The sequence below is a fragment of the Mytilus californianus genome, unplaced genomic scaffold, assembly GCF_021869535.1.
Source record: "Mytilus californianus isolate M0D057914Y unplaced genomic scaffold, xbMytCali1.0.p SCAF_15, whole genome shotgun sequence".
Classification (NCBI taxonomy): domain Eukaryota; kingdom Metazoa; phylum Mollusca; class Bivalvia; order Mytilida; family Mytilidae; genus Mytilus; species Mytilus californianus.
In genome coordinates, this window is record NW_026262637.1 from 21,751,253 (window position 1) to 21,770,907 (window position 19,655).

The 19,655-nt window shown below is 32.8% G+C and overlaps 1 protein-coding gene across 3 annotated transcripts; it reads right to left on the bottom strand.

Annotated features, from left to right (window-relative positions):
- Positions 1-23: 23 nt before the first annotated feature.
- On the bottom strand, positions 24-15,465 carry LOC127725656 (proline-rich protein 5-like). 3 transcript variants are annotated; one of them, XM_052232761.1, is made up of 10 exons: positions 14,471-15,465; positions 7,401-7,535; positions 6,961-7,041; positions 5,248-5,296; positions 4,612-4,669; positions 4,221-4,312; positions 3,152-3,233; positions 2,192-2,259; positions 1,295-1,457; positions 24-484 (listed from the first exon to the last, which is right to left on the bottom strand). In XM_052232761.1, the coding sequence occupies exons 1-10, from the start codon at positions 14,512-14,514 to the stop codon at positions 297-299; spliced, it is 960 nt and encodes a 319-aa protein (XP_052088721.1). In that variant the 5' UTR covers positions 14,515-15,465; the 3' UTR covers positions 24-296. The 3 variants fall into 3 exon arrangements, with proteins under 3 accessions (XP_052088721.1, XP_052088722.1, XP_052088720.1); XM_052232762.1 differs by lacking the exon at positions 14,471-15,465 and adding an exon at positions 11,337-11,377; XM_052232760.1 differs by lacking the exon at positions 14,471-15,465 and adding an exon at positions 8,120-8,241.
- Positions 15,466-19,655: the final 4,190 nt, after the last annotated feature.

Sequence of the window (19,655 nt, forward strand, 5' to 3'; positions counted from 1 at the left end):
CATGTGAATGATAATGTGAAGGGTTTCATTTTCCCATTTTATTTTCTAGAAACTGACACATATTGTTTTCTAATAGATGATTTTATTATTGCAGCAACTCCCCACGGTGATATTCAAATGAGCTTTAGCCGAAATTTGTTGATATAGTAGACATAAAAGTACTATTATTGTCTTTGGTCTCCATAAGCTCTCATTGTCGTGGCATCCGTCCATGGATGTCACCACTTATGGATTTCTAGCGACTTTGTACGTTTTGAGTGTTTTGGATTTCTCTGCGATTTCCTTTTTATGATGGTTCATTTGTTTAGCTTGTCATAGACATCGATGCTGTGTCGCCGTCCTGTTTCCTGTTCCACTACTGGTGCTAATAGATGATTTAATACAAAACCGTTACCAGGTCGATGTGAAGAACGCGGAGAAATCAATTGCATAGATCGTGGTCTAGATTGTTGTTTAGCTTCAAATTCATAGGCTTCTGATTTTTCTACAAATATACATATATTTCAGTGTTAGAACAAGCTAAGACACATAAAAATCACTGAACATAAACATGCATTAAGCCCCAAATAAATTTACAACGCTCAAGTTATTTTGAATTAAAATACATATTTTTGATACGATGAACGATAGAATACTAAAGTTATGTTGTGCCAAATAAAATCATTCTTGTTATTGTCATAACTAAAATTAGGAAAATAGTCTAGTCACAAAATTGACGCTAATTTAAACATAAACACTATTGACCACGTTAACTTTATTTTGCATCGATTGTTGTTTGAAACATTGAAGTATTTCTTCGAAATGTTCGAATATGTTATGACTAGTAATTCAATTGATTTGCAGAAGTGGTCGCCCACGTAGATTACGATGAGTTTACCAATAACTATTTGATATACGAACTATCATCAATATCGGTTATTTTGTGCTGAAATCCCATCAAACATCTTTTGTTTTTTACCTCTTTCTTTACATAACAAGGTCTTCTGGGATTTCCTGCAATTTACTGATCTTACTTTCATTCGTTCTTTTGATATATGTTATTGTTTCTGGAATGTTATGTACTCGATTTAGCTCACGTAGTACGAAATTCAAAATCTTAAGCAAACATCGTTTACGATGCATCTTCAAAAATGTAAGAAGTTTTGCAGACCGATATTAAAAAAAAAATAAATATATAGAATAAAACATGAAAAGAAGTTAAACCTTTGAGCAAAATTCTTGCCATTCGGAATTTATGCCATCGAGTGATACAGTCATGGCAGCTTTTAGTTTAAGACCCTTATTGTCAACTTACCTAGAAGTTTTGGATTGGTTGTTGGTCTTATTGAAACTTCTGTTGTTGGAACAGGGGATCCTTCATACAATCCAAAGAATCCTAAGTATGGGCTTACACATCTTGCCACTAACTTTTCAATTCTCAGATGGTTTTCGCTTGGTGGATAGCCATCGTGAACACTCTAAAAAAAAGCTAAAGTTATGCATCTCGTGAAATAAGAGAAGTAATTATTGTATATACATGTTAAGGTTCACATTTTAGTGAACTAACAACTATAGGCTCTTAACAGCCTGTGACGCTCTTCTTATTCTATGGCCATTGCCAACAATCAATAGAGTTTGATAGCGATTGGTCATTCAAGTGTTTTTTTAAACGAATTTATATCATTCGTTGTCCTTTTTGTTTTTTAGTTACGGTTTATGTCGTGTGTTAAGACGGTCGGGTCATCAACTAAAATTCTGATGGGGATTACAAATGTAATATTTCCTTAAAGTTTGATACAATTTGTCCCTTGGATGATTTTTATTCTCATTCTGTAATTTTATCCCACAAGTTTTTTTAAGCTATATCAGCCTTGTTGGCTTGAAAACGGTATCATCGGAAATAACTATTAAGGTATACCCTAAGAATGATGTAGGCCAAGTTAGTTCAAATTAGCCCGAATTTTTAGAGGAGACAATTTTTGAAAAAATAGATCGACAGACTACAGAGGACGTACCCAAACATATAAAATTTGTTTGCCCTTTTGGCAAGGAAAGCTATTAAAAACCAGTTCACATATTTGATTCCACTAGGGTTTCTATGCATTAATTCATTTAGTCGCATCTTCTTTTCGTGAAGTTCTCGCTGTCGGCAAAGTAAAATGAAGACAAATCTATTCTAAAAAAAAAGTAGTCGATGAAGTTTCAGAAGTACCTGTAGAACTAAGAGCATCTGTCTTACGTCTGGTGTAATATCATCATCCGGAAGTGACGACATTGTTTCTGAAAAAAAGATACAATGCATATTGTCATTAATTTCCTAATTTGAGTTTTGATGAAAATTGAGACTGCCGTTTGGCATATCTTCTGAAGTATTTCTGATTTGCATTAATTTGTTTTCCCTACAATATGATTTTAATTGTATTTGTGCTATGAATAAAAGTAAATGTGGGTATACATCAACGAGACAGCAAACCAACATCACAAAAGATAAAACAATACATCTAGAGGTAAACATGAAGTTCTCAGCTCGATATCGCCTGAAATCTTGAAAAGCTTTAACTGAATTTGCCATCAATACTAAATTACTTAGCATGTTATTCGGGCATCATAGAAAACAAACAAAATTCAAATGATCAAAATATAAGAACTTTTACATATATTTGGATATCTAAAGGTTTTGGTAAGTGTGTGGGGGTGCATTAGACGTAGACTTCTTTTATAAGCGAGTGCAGCAGTTGTGTGCATTACCAAAGCGAAGGCGATCGAGATCAAGTTTATACGGGTTTTGTTTCTTCATTTAGATTTTGTTGTATGCTTTCATTTTATCTGCAATCTCCATCTGAATTGTCGGCAGAAAGGCAAAACGGATTGGTTACATGCGATAGAATTTACAACATATATTTGGAAATAATAGCAAATAAAGGTACTTTTATCTGCCTAACATCTTGACATATTCTGGAACGTGATCGACGATGAACTTTAGAACTCGCACGTTAAAGCTATATCAAGATGGATTCTAACATCAATTTAAGTAGTCTGACATTGTAATAATGTTATGTAATATCTAAGTCAATCAAACGGATTTTGTATTATTTATGTACCTGTATTTTACATATTTCAAAATGTACCTGCCGCTTGTTTTATATCAAAATATTAGCGAATATTTAATTACCTTCTGTCCCTACTTTCAATACAACAATATCACGAAAACTGAGTAACGTCACTTGTCGAACTGATTTATCGCCAACTTTCACCTGAAAAAAATGTCATGTTACTTAAAGCATTTAAGACCTCCTGTAAAAACAAATAACAAATAAAAAAAAGAAAAATGGAAATGATTCTACAGTAACAGTTGTGCCAAATAAAAAAAAGAAAAATGGAAATGATTCTACAGTAACAGTTGTACCAAATAAAAAAAAGAAAATGGAAATGATTCTACAGTAACAGCTGTGTCAAATAAAAAGGTTTTTATTCTTCCTTGCAACCCTCTTTTCTTCTTGATTTAAAGAGGTTCCAACACGCAGACCATTAGCTTTCTAGTGTTGTTTTTCCTGTATTTACCATTTATGTTTAAGATTTAAAATAATCAAAACAGGGTTACACGGGCTATGCTTTCTAACTCATGGTCAATTTTATGACTGTTTAGATGTAATTTTTTACATGTTTGTGCCTGATACCAAGAGTTCCAAGTGGTGAAGTTGAAATCATCCCTTCGTAAATTTTACGGACGCCATCACGAGTTGGTTGACCATTATGGAATATCTGTTTCACAGATGACAACGGATATGTTCCAATTGTCTTAACTACAATCCCGTTCCCTTTTCCGCGAATGTGACCAACCGAATAACACTTATCACCGGGTTATACTAATATGAGCAACACGACGGGTACCACATGTGGAGCAGGATCTGCTTACCCTTCCGTAGCACCTAATATCACCCCCAGTTTTGGGTGGGGTTCGTGTTGCTCAGTCTTTAGTTTTCTATGTTGTGTTTTGTGTACTGTTGTTTGTCTGTTGGTCTTTTTCTTGTTTAGCCATGGCGTTGTCAGTTTGTTTTCGACTTACTAGTATGAGTTTGAATGTCCCTTTGGTATCCTTCGCCTGTCTTTTGACAATGAATATAATGTGTTCCTGTGTGACACGCTTACTGTCCAATCCATACAATAGTCTTCAATCTTCATCTTGTTTCACGTCATATACGTTTTGTAATGTTTTGTTATGAATTATTGAATTTACTAACCGGAAGTTGGTATAACATTGCTTGTATTGTTGGTAATATTTCTGTGTAAAAGTAATTCCATTGGTCACTTATTTTATTCAAAAGAATGGAACCTATATCGAAAGAAAAGAAAAACACTTTTAATACATTATCAAAGAACAGGGTTTTACAACATAGGGTTACCGATCCAAGACTTGCAAAACTTCATGATATGATGAAACTTTATTAAAACGCTTCCAGTAAAATGAAAAAAATTACTGACCAAACTCATATGCCATATACTCGTCTATAGATCCAGATTTCTAACAAAACAACAGGAATAGATTCAACGTATTCATGCATTTATGCTCATGTTTGGTGTATCTAAGAATATGTTTAAACAACAACATTTATCCATTAGTGACCGCCTTACCTAAATCGTTTTTCATATATTCACGTAGAATAACCATTCCTTTCTTCAACAATTTATCCTAAAAGAGACATAAAATATTTATACTTAAATAACACCATAATTCTACAGTTTTTAGTCATCTCATCGAAAGTTTTACGGAAGCCATCACGAGTTGGTTGACCGTTATGGAATATCTGTGTCACAGATGACCACATATATATCCCAATTACCGTAACCACAATCCCGTCCCCTTTTCCTAAATTGTGACATCACCGAGGGGACTCATCACCGCATTTGTACATGCACGAACAACACGACGGGTGCCACATGTGGAGCATAAAATTATAACCCCTTCCGGAGCACTTCACCTACATGTATGGGTTTTTGGTAAGGTGCGTGTTGCTCAGTCTTTAGTTTTCTTTGTTTTTTTTGTATTGTGTCATGACGTTATCAGTTTTTCTTCAATTTAAGAGTTTTGAATATCCCCTTAGTATTTTCTGCCATTCTTTATGAAACAATCTTTTAACATTGTTGAAATTTTTGTCTGTACATTCCTGATCTTCTACTGTACTAATTAGAGTTTGTTTGAGTTCAGTATTGAAATTTGTTTGAAAACATTAATGAAATTAAATGTATACAACACATAGAACATATTACCTTGAAATAATCATAAATCAATGGACCAGCTTCTGTCTTCACAAGCTCTCTATAAAAGATGCAATTGTAAATACAATTATTGTGATGAATTCACTTCTCAAGTCTGTGACACTAACAATTTCAGAACACTCAATAAATTACGTTCAAATGGATCTGTATTTAAACGATCTTACAATTTGTTCAGTTTTTTAATTGGCTGTGTAATTGATTGATTGTTGATTGGCGTTTAGCCAATAAATAGTCAGGTAATACATGTATTAAAGGCACCTAGTCTCCACTTTAAGAGTTTACTAATGCAACAGAAAGATTTATATTTACAGAACATCTTGTGAGCTCCGGTTCTTTTTGTCACCCGCGCGTTGCGCTGCTGTGAGTATAAATGTAATGGTCTCCGTCCGTCCTTCCATCCGTCCCACCGAAACAGATTTGTGCTTAACATTTTAATATTTATGCTTCTAAAGATGTTTAATAATGATTTTAGAGAATAAATTATTTAACATTTATTCATTGTCTCTTCATTCCATTTATTATGTATAATCCCTGACATATTTTCTAGTGATTCTACATAATCCTTAAAAATTGCAGAGATTCTACATAATCCCTAATTATACACATTTACTGTAACATATATACATGTTGAAATTCCTTTTCTTTGAAATGTTTGGGGACACTTGTTTTTGTTTTCCTTCGATCATTTTGAACAGGATTTGAACTGAAATTAAATCTCGTTTAAATTTACATTTGGATTTCACAAGCACTATATCAACTTGATAACTTATTTTCATTTGATTTTCATTTGATTTTAGTTTTCATATTATCACACATTTCTTAAAACTAAAAATTTAATTAAAGATTAAGAAACTGAATCATGTACTGCACGTTTTAAATGGTTCTTATAACTGATACAAAGAATCACAGGTATGCAACTGGGGTATATTTCATGGGACAGACAGACAGAATGATGGAATGACGGACAGGCAGGGGTAAAACTGTGTACCATCTCCTTTGGAGTGGGGTATACAAAATTGAAAAACTGAATACGGAATTTGATTCAACATTTCTAACGCAATTGGAAAGGGAATAATGTCACAATTTCTTGGTTAATCAAGTTTACATTCTCTAAAACAACATGAGAGTTGCATATTTCTGACTTACTAGTAGTATATATAGGTATTTAAAGAGAAATTCAACTTCCTCTAACAAGTACAAATAAGAGAAAGTCAGACATAACTTGGAAAATTAAATTGAGAATGAAAACGGGGAATGCGTCAAAGAGACAACAACTCGACCAAAGAGCAGAAAATAGCCCAAGGCCACCAATGGGTCTTCAACACAGCGAGAAAATCCCGCACCCGGAGGCGGGCTTCAGCTGGCCCCTAAACAATAATGTAAACAAGTTCAGCGAAAATGGACGTCACGCTAAACTCCGAAACATATAAATGTACCAAAATTAAAAAAACATACAATACTTACAAAGGCCAGAGGTTCATGACTTGGGACAGTCGCAAACATGCGGCGGGATTAAACATGTTTTGTGAGATCTCAACCCTCTCCTATACCTCTAACTATACTCTAGCCAATGTGGAAAAAAACAAACACACAGCAATACGCACAGTAAAATTCAGTTCAAAAGAAGTCCGAGATGCATATTTAGTTAATTGTATCTTGCATTTAGAAAAGTTTTCTTTTAATTTTACTCTAGCGTTAATATACCTGACATGTTCTTGTAATGTATAAAGTTCGCCTTCCTGTAACTTCTTCTTTTGGAACATCTGTATAACAGCGATCTGAATGCTGCAGTTTAAAATTTTGTAAATTTAACAAAAATACAATGTAGTCATAAGAATATTACATAATATAAAGCGACCAAAAATAGACAATCAATTTAAATACATCTCTACATACGTACGAAAAGAAAAACTGCGCGAAAACTTTAAAACTATATGAAATATATTTTCTTGAATAATGAAAACAAAATCAGAACATAGCTTCTAATTTACATTAAATAACGGAGAAAAAAATGTCGGCTGAAATACAGTGTATGAAAAAATGGTGAACCCGGATATTTAAATGAACATAACATGTAACATGAAAAATTCTCTGGACATGGCTGGTAGATTGTACATATAATCAAAAATAAAAAAAATACTTACCATTCTAAAGACTCGTGTCTGGCAGCACAATCGAGTGCATTTCCGGCAGACATGCGTATTGAACTTAAGGTGGATCCACGTCTCCCACCAACTGTGTATCCTTTCCACGCATCTGCAATATTTGCCAGACTGTGTCTGAAGATAAAAAATGTGCAGTTGATATACACGAGACATTCAAGTCTAGATGCGTACTAGAAGAGTATTAGACTATTTCAAAATATTTAATCCAAATTATCATCTACGTTTGTCTGGCATGTTTGATAATTCTTATTCAATTTGCAATTTGTAGAATAGCATCGATGGTATCTAGAGAATGAGATCGTGAGTCCGATCCAGATCAACAGCTGGCAAGCTCAAAGCCAGAAGAATGTACTTGAGTAGATAATGAAAATAACATGTTGAAAATTTAGTGCGTCCGAAACACTTTTCTGGATTGAATTTTATTTGGAACGCCCAAGAGCAAAACATTGAAAGACTATAGGATGATAATTTCATACAGAATTTATTCTGTAATTTTCTGCAACTTCTGCTTAGTGCAGTTTTAACATATGGTTCGAAAAGTGTCTGTTACATTATATTTGTTGTGCGTGCTTGTGAACTATATACAAATAATAAGAAAGCCTTGGAATCATAATTTCAGTGTACGTATTATTATGCAATCGCATAGAAGATCTGCATAATTCATGCACGAAAACAAAAATGTATATAAAGAGACTTACACACTGCGAAGTCGCCTATTCCTGATGCTTTTAACCAGCAATTCCCTTTTCAAACTCATTTTTCTTATTATTGAATCTTCCTTTTAAATTTCACTTTTTTATTGTTCTTTCCTTGTCTCTTCTATATATATATATATATATATATATATATATATGAATATGCATGTATGATGTACTTACTGTGAAAAATATTGTTTTGAGTGGGTTAGGTCATTCATTTTCAGTTCGTTGAATTTGTTAAATATTTAATAAATACTTCTTATGTAAACAATAAGTTTGTTTATCAGACGATATCACAACTTCCGGTGCAGAGGGCGAACATCCAGAGAACAATTGCGGTGTTTTCCTGTTTATATATTAGTACATATCTATAATGTGATAAACTATTATAACATGGGGGTGGTGAGGTGACCTTAGATTTATTCATTCAGTGTTATAAGACAATTTTATTCAGAAATTTGAAAAAGGGGAATACATATTTGATAGGGAGATACCCGCCTAGTTTTCGTCGGTTTTGGTGTGAGTTTTGCTTGACGCTTTTCTCAATATGTTATTTTTGTGTAATAAATTAAATTTAATATGCATGGTTAAATATAAACTTTGGATAAAACTAAAGATTAAAGAAATCTAAAAATTATGAAAAACTTGGCAAATCTGTTTTGGTGAGGGGGTTTGAGCGTTTCAAAGGAAGGTAAATTCAGAAGTGTTATTTTAACTTTCTGACACTGGGTCAAGACCACTGGTGGTCGACTGCTAGTCTCCGATGGTATCATCAGCTCTATACGCTAACATGATTCTTAAAATCGCCGTTGATTTATTTAGATTTTTTTTTTATCTTAGGTGGATTTGGTTGTTCTCTTATGTCCTTCTTGGTCATATTACCCCTTAATTAATCACCCTAGTCTTTCATGCTTTTCCCTTTGGGTGTTACTGATAAAAGTAAATCCAGAAAGCGCTTCGGACACACCAAATTTATAACGTGTTCATCATCTAGTATACAATCGATACCTCCTATTTAGAGCTAGAATGACAAATGAGACCAACGAAATAGATCAGACCTTAAGCATCTGCAAGATAACTTCATTTCATTACCAAGGGCATCTATTGACTGTTGGAAATTCTTTTAAAACATCTGTCGATTGTTGCAAATTTTGAAGTTGCCATTTAAAACCAAAGTCACGTATCAAGTTCTATTTATTCATAAACACAGAATTAAAAGAGCCGCGAGATTTGCCTTATATTGGTTACGCTTGATTGAACTGTTTGATGCAAAGTTTTACTATTTTCAGCATTAGATACACCGTATATTTCTTTTGGTAGATCTTATTATATGGTGTATTCGTCTTGTCATATGTGACCAGCCATGATATTTTGTGTCCAAATTAGGTCCATGGTGCAAAATAAGATTATTTTTTTTTGCAATAAGTACCTTTGTGTAAGAGAAACATACTACAAAGTTTCAGGGTGATATGGACTGTAGTGTTTAAGATTCGGCTTTTTGTAATGTTCAATAGTGAAAATTGACAATTTTGCCCTTGTTTTTGTTTTTTTGTGAAAAAACAACATAATACAATAACTGTGTTTGTTTTTCTTTTGTCCAGTTGATTGAAACAGTGGTCTGTATTCCATGTCAGTTTATGTATACTAGTATTATGAATTTATATTTCTAGGTTAAACAATATTCCATGTCCTTAATAGTTATTACCGTCACCATGTAATGGTTTTTCTAATATGAATAAATTAAGAAATTATTAAAGAAATAAAGTTCCTACTCCTTCAGGAAAAGTTGACCTTATATAGATTTTGCTATTTTGTTATGTCCTTATTTGTCATATGCTCTTCACGTGTTTCAATGCTTAAACATACTTGGATTTCAAGTATTTAGTTTTAATAGTTCCAGATGAAGGTAAATCTAGAAAACGCTTCGGACGCATGCAATTTATTAAGCGTTATTTTCATTTTTAGAGCACTGAGTTCATATATACCGCTGCTAGTGGACTAATAGTCCCCAAGTGTAGTCAGTGCTTTGGTACTGACATGCTTTATAACATACTTTTCTTTAATTGCCTGTTGGTAAATTTAGCTATTATTAAGAAACTAAGAAAAGGATCCAACTACCGCAGTCAATGTTGACCTTAGATGTATTTGGCTATTTTGAAAGGTCCCTTCTGGTCAGTTAGCCCTTCACGTGTTTTGGTACTTACACACATCCCTCGCTTTCAAACATTTGGTTTATAGCGTTCTTTATGAGAGCAAGTCTAGAAAAGTGTTTCGGACTCATGACATTAATAAAGTGTTATTTTCAATTTTTTTTAGTAATAATACGCTTTCCTTAAATAATCTTTATAAAAAGGTTCAGTCGATCAAAATACCTTATCTCAGCTTAAGTACCATGCATTATAAAGTCAGATAGTCTTTATTATCAGTCCAAGTCGGTAAAGAGGACATATGAATTCACCAAAACTTCAAAAGGTCACGGGAAGTCTATGTTCGCTTCGCGTGCTGTGATGGGTATCAACGGAAATACGCGTGCTAGTTTGTCGTGACTCTGTACGTAGGACGAGAAATGAAATTCCTGATTCTGAATAAAAACTTAAAAAGAGAGTTCAACATCTTAACTGTCATTTTACCCATATTTATAAATTGAGATTCAAATCAAATCAAATATTTTATCATATCAACCATGGACCCACACGAGGCATTATAACACATACCAATCATATTTTTTAAATAAACAATCTGAAATAACAACATATATACAAGGTATAAGATACAATTGTTTTTGTAAAACAAAACTGTTGCTTGTGAATAGATTGTGACTTATGTCTATGCTAGAGTATTTAACGTATGTTTATGTCTTAATACTTGCTATTTGATTTAATAGGTAGCAAATTAGGAGAAATCAACATAGATACCTTTTTGTATATTGTCAAATTTTAGAATAGAACCTAAAAAATATTCGATGATAATAAATTAAATACAAAAGTATATTAAAGAAACAAAGTGGATATTCTGAGGACTTCCGTGTTGTCGACAGATAAAAAAAGTTGAGATGTAAAAATGAAAATTATATGAGTAACAAAAATTACAATGGCAAAATACATCAAACAGCAAATCTACAAAGGATAACACTTAAACTAAGTGTCGCTAATGTTTAAATCTGCAAAGAACCGCACCCATTAAAATTAGTTGTAAACAAGATTTTATTTGCACTCACCGTCAAGAATGTACAAAGTTGTTCTTAAGGGCAGACTACGAGTTGTGTATTGAAAGGTGTATTGAAAGGTAGTACATATCATTAATTATGTAAACATAATATCAATCTTCTTGTTTTCACTTCCGTTTATTTTCATTTTTTTAAATGTTACAGGTATTTTCTTACATCAATATATATACTCTTAATTGATACTGAATCCGGATATACTGAAAAACTAAAGCTTGAAATGAGCCAATATACCGCTCAGATGGCCCGCGTTTCAGAAAAGTCAGACGATTTTCGACCAATAACCGTTTGTTTAGTTTGTTTAGATGATGATGATGATGATGATGATAATGATGATGGTGCATTACATTGTGTTCAACGTCCAAGGGCTATTATTGCACGCATTTCAGAACAAGAACTCGTACTAAAAAATCCTTCACAGACACGCTAATCCGGGATTTTAACATGCTTATAGTCCAAAAGGTAACAATGGAAGACATGTCACCCTAACATATTTTATTTTTTGACTTATATTAGAAGAGTAACTGCGCATGAAAATACCTGTTCTCAATTTAAACCTAACTTGTGACTAGGCTAACAACCTTTGAAGTTCCATTCAGAAAAAGATTGATCAGGGGTTTCCTTTATCAAGTCTTATCTGATTCGTCTAGGTCTATTCACTGAATAAAACTATTGAAATATTCATCATTTGCAACTATTTAATCACCATTACTAAATATGTTATTTTTAATCCATTTGATTTCCTTTTAATGTAGAAAACAGCCTAAACTGTGACTAGGTGCACAGCCTTTGAAATTCAATCAGAAGAGATTTGAGTAGGATTGGTCCTGTGCCCAGCATATCCTGGTTTGTCTGGTTGTTGTCGGACAATATAGCATTTGAAAACTTATATATTGTGTCTGATAATGTGTCATTTACAACCATCGGAGAAACCATTCACACATTGATAAAATCTTATTGGAACCCCTTGCAGAAACAAAAGTGGCAAGAAATCACCATATATATCTAGTCTTTTCTCTTTCTCTTTCTTTTTTTTTGGAAGGGGGAGGGGTCCCAAAAAAGCTTGATGAAAAAACTTGTAACTTTGATCTTGATAGAACATCTCAGTGCACGTTTTCTTTTGTTTGTTTTTGCTTTTGGTTTTGTTTTTGTTATTTTTTTAGAGGGTAGGGGGTGCGTCTCTTTATCATATATATTTAAACATAGACGTAGTTCGACAATAAACGCTTTGACTTCTTTGTGTCGTTCTCGTGCTACTTTTAAAATTTCTGTCAAACGCGTATCATTCGCTCATCTGCAATACAAAATCTCTACATCTATAAGAAGATGATTTTTAACAAAACAAAAATTAAAAAAAATATTCAACTATAATCTACAAAATATCGACTGGTAAATCGTTGTAATATTTTGTGTTTATCCTGGTATTATGTTAAATCATCCAAAGTTTTGTTAAGTGTCAAAACTTCCTGCTTATCCAAGATGTTACACTTCTATCAAAATTCAAGGTCTAATTTAGAATTTGTAAAAAACTGTGTTGTTCTTTAGTTTATAAGGAAATTAGCTGACCAAATACATATATTACGTTTCTGAAAATGTTAAATCAAAGTGTTTTATATTTAAAACGAATCAAACATACCAGGCACATAATTGACAACGCATGACATGCGTATCGTCTATAGATTCATCAGTGGCGCTGATATAACAAAATTTGGAATGCCAAACCAATAGCGAAGTAAAAAAGTATCGAAAGCCAAAATTCTAAAAAGCTGTAATAATTTTGGTGATTTTAACATTTTTTATATAGTGAATAAGTTAAATTTACAGAATGTGACCGCATGAAAATGACCAATACAAGGAAGTTACCAATCCCCATCGTGTTGCAATCAGTAAAGTACATTTATCAAAACGATGACTATTTACACAGGTAAAGGTAGACAACACACAATTGATGGGTGGTGACTGTTTCAGATCCAGTGACAAATTAAATGTAAATTCAGGATGAGAATATAATAATGTGATATGAATATAAACCCTGCTTTGTTCTAGATAGACATTTTGAGCTGGATTTTTTTAGCGGTCACCGGATGGAGAAAATGTTGCTGCTTTACACCTTACTATATTAGTAGCCTTATAGTCAAACCTTATTATTATTTGAAAGTTTGTTTACCCGCCCCAATTTAGCAAGATGTATTGAATTAAAAAAAAATTAATTTACCCAAAGGAAACTTTATCAAAGAGGGACGAAAGATACCAGAGGGACAGTCAAACTCATAGATCGAAAACAAACTGACAACGCCATGGCCAAAAATAAAAAGACAAACAGACAAATAATAGTACAGATGACACAACATAGAAAACGAAAGACTAAGCAACACGAACCCCACCAAAAACTGTGGGTGATCTCAGGTGCTCCGGAAGGGTAATCAGAGCCTGCTCCACATGTGGCACCCGTCGTGTTGCTTATGTTATTACAAATCAGGTAAATAGTCTAATTCGGTAGGTCACATTCGTGAAAAGGGAATGGTATTGTAGTTACGACATAAGGATCATATCCGATATCATCTGGAAACGGTTATTCCATAACGGTCAAATGAAACATGAAAAAATAGTAGACATTGTATCTTGCAGAAGAGTTGTAGAAATAGCATTAATTTACAGCAAAAATTAAGAACTGGGTTGTTTTCTAGCGTATTTCACAAGATAGCATGTAACTTACAGTATATGAATTCGTATGATCATGCGTAGAGAAGAGGTATTAATTCAAATAAAAATAATACCACCCAAGATTGTCAAAAATCCTCATTACGATAAAAAAATTAAATAAATGAACTGAAAGTGTAACTAGATGATATATAAATCACACTCCTATACGGCAGTAATGTCTTGGGTTTAGTAAAGCAAGACAAAATTGACTTTAAAGAAAACGAAGAAAGTATGCTAACTGTGCTTTATCTTAAAGTTACAAACACAACACAGCAATGAACAACAATTAATTGGCGAATGGAATCTTCGTAAAATTTTGTATTTAAACAACAACAAAAACAAGAAAGTAAGCATGTAACTTTTACCAGTTACAAAAAAATAATTAATGTCGCCACTACAACTATAGATACTACTAATGTTTTTACCTTTTCATGGTAGATACCCTTTGACCTCCAGGTAAAAACGACATTTTGCACTTCCACTTTTTACATCATTTGCTGTCAAAATATTTACTTTTCGCTTACTAATAAAGTCTGCGATCTATAATTGCAAATCGGTGTTAAACCAATAGATGTGGTTTACTGGTAAGGTAAGCCCCAGAGGAGTATGTCACTGTTAGAAGAAAATTAAATGTAACTTTAAAATAGAAGTGTTGTCCGACATGTCATCAAATTTGCCTCGGGGGTAATGTCCGTGTAAAACAATTACAATGTACTATATTTATATTTAGAACACGTTCTGTCAAGTAATAAACCATATTCCATAACGTAATCAATTTTAATTATGGTTAATCTTGAACTCAATCAATTCTGCTGAATAAATAAGGATTGAATTGCATCACTCCAAGGCATCGCTAAAGAGATAAACTATAATTGTTCTATCCGTTTATAGTTTAAAATAGTAATGCTGACTGATCAGTAGGATTTCACATGTACAGCATCTTCTTCCTACAAAGTCACCAGGTCAATGTATATATTTAAATGATGACCCAATCCACGAACTGTAACTGAAATCTATAAGTGGTTTTTAGTCCAATTACTTATGATATGTCCAGTTGGTCAAGCAATATGTCCGTGTTTAATAATTCAACGTTGCTATCAATTCGATCACATAGAACTCGATGACACCTGTTCGATTTCAATGATACAACTAATTGCCATCTCAAAAATATGAACAGGCCAGGCTGTGTACTATTATTGTCTCTAACTCTTTGTAAAATCTGCAATTAGTGAATTTATGCAAATTTAGTAAATAACTATTTCATACTTCACGTCGTTATATTGGTTGTGAAATAAACGCATATATTTACAACCAGGTTCTATATATCCTAATTAGTGGTATATGTAAATATATTGTTCATTCTTTTCTTCATAAAGTTATCGTGAACTTTTAAACGAATCAATACCAAGTTAGTAAATACTTTAGAAATAGCAGTTTATTAATTTGAATGCTATCTTGAAAAATACTTTTAATTAATGTAGATTTAACCACAGTGTGACAGCTTCAACCTAAAACATGATTAAACTTTACAAGTAAATATATGAAAATAGAGCGTAATAATGTTTGTTACACGATGTTTTCCTTCAACGAATGTCCGAATACAAAACGCTAATACAATTTGCCAAAGTAGATTTTTGGAAGTATATATCAAGGAATCAGCAACCCGACATCACAAAAATAAAAGTCTTTTAAGAACATACGGTCTTCATCAATAGAGGTGTTCATACAATTTGTCAATTTTGAATTGCCTTAAGATAAGAAAAGCAGTAAACAAATTAAACATCACCCTAACGTATTACACATTAAGATACATTAGTTTGTGGTGCATATACAGAACTTTAAACAACAAACATATTTGTTAGATGATAGGAATTGTTTCGCGTTACCTCATTTTTTATTTAGATTTGTCCCGAGCCAGATATCATTTCCATATTAAACGATGTTAATGGGAGATCTACGATAGAAGCTAAAACTGATCTAAATGTCATCTTTGGATGGTTTACATCTGTTGTATGGTAATAAAACGTTTATTGAATCCATATTTTGTCATATGCTTTAAAATTGCACTAAATGTATAGGTTGTAATTTAAAAACAAACAGTTACGTAACAATTCATTTCAATACAAAACATTTAGGTGCAAACTGTTTTGAATCTTGAAGATATCTCCTCGTCAGTTCTATTGAAATCTACGAAAGTCGCTGGCAATAGGTCTGATTTAAAAAAAAAATATCTTTATAAAAGGTGACTGAGTAAATCTATAAAATTGGACTGAACGCACTGTTGTTTTAAACGATGGACAGCTATGTTAAGATAAGGAGGGTCAGTATTTTTAAATGATAATGTAAAATTTGAACAAACATGTGTTTATGTGGTCCTTTATGCGTGGAAATAGAAAAGTAGGTCAATAAATAGTGAAAGAGTTAGTCGGCTATTCCTTTTTTCCTTGTGTGTTTGAGAGTACATCGCGTTGTCCTTAATATCTACACAGGACAAAACGATATAACATTACGCCCCATATTCCATTTTCTTTTTCAGTTTTAAGCTACATTTTGGTTAGTAAGTTCCAATTTTTTTTGTAAATACTTTGGAAGATGATGTTAAAAATTTAAATGTTTAAATTTTGGTAGAGGAAGAGAAAATATGTAATTTGTTTTAATATGCAGATGATATAGTTTTACCTGCTGAAAATACATTAGATTGACAAATGCTCTTAGATGTGTAATAGAAATTATCTAACTGTAAACGTAAAGAAAAATGTACGCTAAGTCGTGCTAAGCATACCCGCACTCGTAATTCAACGCATCGGAAAACAGCAACAGATCCTAAAAGCGTACACATTTTACAGTTCACCACTGTTAAGCTGCTAACCAGATATGAAAACATCCTGTTCTGTAGTTTTCGAAAATTTGTGACGAAACATGTTAAGTACATTCAGCATATTGATTAATTCGTAGTATTGACAAACAGGAAGTAGGTACCTGAGAGATCCGAAAAGTGCTCATCACTGTCAAGCTGTCAAGTATGAATATAAAGATAAGGAGATGTGGTATGATTGCTAATGAGGCAACTATCCACCAAAGTTCAATTGAAGTGGATGTAAGCAATTATATAGGTAACCGTACGGCCTTCAACAATGAAAAAATCAATATCGTATATTCGGCTATAAAAGGCCCCGACATGAAAAATATGAACAATTCAATTGAGAAAACTAACGACCTAATTTAAAACAAAACAATTTACGAAAAACAAATAAGACAGACATGAACCAACGAAAACCACTGAATTACAGGCTCCTGACTTGGGACAGGCGCATAAAGAATGTGGCGGGGTTAAACATGTTTGAAGGCACCAACCCTCCCGTAACTTGGGACAGTGGTGTAACGGCATAACACAAGAACAAACTACAAATGAAGTCCTCATGTTCATTAGTTCCTGAGAAGAGTGTGACGAACTGACGGGCAGTCATGGTGATTGCAATATAGTCCCGATATAATGATTCTAACATTGTTCATTTCAGAACTCATTCATCTCAAAGATCGGTAGATCAGTTTATGCATTGTTATGACAACATTGAAATAGTTTCACAATATATCATTTACTGAGCTTTTAAAATTCATACTTTATAGCAAAAGCTGTTACCAATTCTAGTAAGATCTCTTGGGCTATTGGTTGCCAGATGTTAATCAAATGGTGGTGTTTGATATTCTTTATGCACAGAGCTTGTTGACACACTTTGTATGGTGAGTCATGGAATATATATATATATATGCAATGTATATGTTTAATTTTTGGCCCAAGAGACTGTTTTTGTATAAATGTGGTAAAAAATAGAGCAATGCGATTTTCTGTGGGTGTAACTGGTCGGCTAGGAGTCAGAATAATGTGTCCAGGTAAGGTGGCATGTCTTCCTGCGGGCTGTTACCTTGTGAACTAGCACGTTAAAAATCCGGCTCAGCGTGTCGGACTAGTACAAAGCAGGGTTAATATTTTCATGTTCTCATCCTGATTATGCATATTATTTGCCGCTGGACGTTAAGCAACTATCCATCATCATCATCTGTGGGTGTAGGCTGAGGGTGTAGGATAATAAATACCACACATATCCCTTCATGGTGATATAGGTTGGATGCACTGCAATTTCAAGCAATAGAACTGAATTAAAAGAGCAAAATACAATCTTATTAAAATTTTTATCTATATTAACTCGCGTGCTTGTATATATAAGCTCATATAAGGATAACGAAATCACATATCTATATTTTGATTAGATTGGGCAAGATAGAGTTGGAAATATGGTATAGACACCTGTCTATTGTTGAAGGCTGTATGTTGCCCTTTAGAGGTCATTTTGGTTATTGTTGTCTTTGGGTTAATTGATTTATGAATCACATAACTTCTGATTCATTTTATTTTCAAGAATTACTTATCAAAGGTAGAAACAGCAATTTTATTTTTTTTTATTCAAAACGTTTTTCAATCATTACTGTAAGGAGTGTATCAGAGCTTCTGTGTTCAAATATTAGTTGTATCATAGATGTAATTACATCTATGGTTGTATGTTTGAACTGTTGACCAAAATATAAATGATTAAAAAAAATTAAATTTCTTTAAAACTTGAATTTCGATAGATTTTTGTATAATTCTTTAAGTTAGTTTAAAAAGCAATGAATAAAAGACGTTTTGATGAAACTCAAACTATCGGAAATAGAGGTATGTTTTATCTTTTAGATACAAATTAATTCATTTTTGTTAAGGAAGTGATTCGATGCAAATTTTATAAAGACATGTAATTATGCATCAAAATAGCGCTGATTTTGAAATTCTTATGTTTTGTATGAATTATAGTCATTTCGTACCCTAACCATTTCGTACCCCCATTTCGTACCCTGGCAAAAACCATTTCGTACCCTGACCATTTCGTACCTTGACCATTTTGTACCTCATGGAATATTAACATGTTTACCATTTCGTACCTCATGGAAAATTCCAAGTTCTGTTTAATCAAACCAATCATCGGTCTTTATAACATTTCTACGGCTGGATGCATTTTATTTATGTTATATTAAAAAAAATCAAAATCATCTCAAAATGTCTTATATCTTAAAAAAATGAGACATTTACAAATATATGATACGAAATAGTAAACATGTATTTAGTCCATGAGGTACGAAATGGTAGATGCATTTGACCCATAGGGTACGAAATGGTTTTTATCGTGGGTACGAAATGGTAAATATTGGGTACGAAATGGTAATTTGGGGTACGAAATTTCAGCGGTACGAACTAGTCAAGGTACGAAATGACTTGCTACCTTTTGTATTACTGTCAATTTGTTGAAACTGTATGAAGTGTTAAAGAGCTAACGACTCTCAGTCTGGGGTTGATAAAACATATGATATGAAAAAATGTAATGTCATATTGATTATGGCATACGTTCTTAAACTTTCCACTTAGAAAAACGTTACTGTATTAAAGCGTTTATTTCAATAAATATCCATATCAGCTATGTACAAAATATTGACAGACTTTATACTGCAAATATACGGCTTAGACAGCTAAATATATTTCTTAATATTTGAAAGACAATGCAAGGAAAGCAAGTGACTAGT

Bases quoted from the DNA above. Each gene is read 5' to 3' on its own strand.
- LOC127725656 (XM_052232760.1), bottom strand. From the start codon at position 8,178: ATGAGTTTGAAAAGGGAATTGCTGGTTAAAAGCATCAGGAATAGGCGA. The intron at 7,536-8,119 runs GTAAGTCTCTTT...TTTTATCTTCAG, and splicing joins AATAGGCGACTTCGCAGTGT to ACACAGTCTGGCAAATATTG. The intron at 3,234-4,220 runs GTTAGTAAATTC...CATTTTTTTCAG, and splicing joins CAATGTTATACCAACTTCCG to GTGAAAGTTGGCGATAAATC.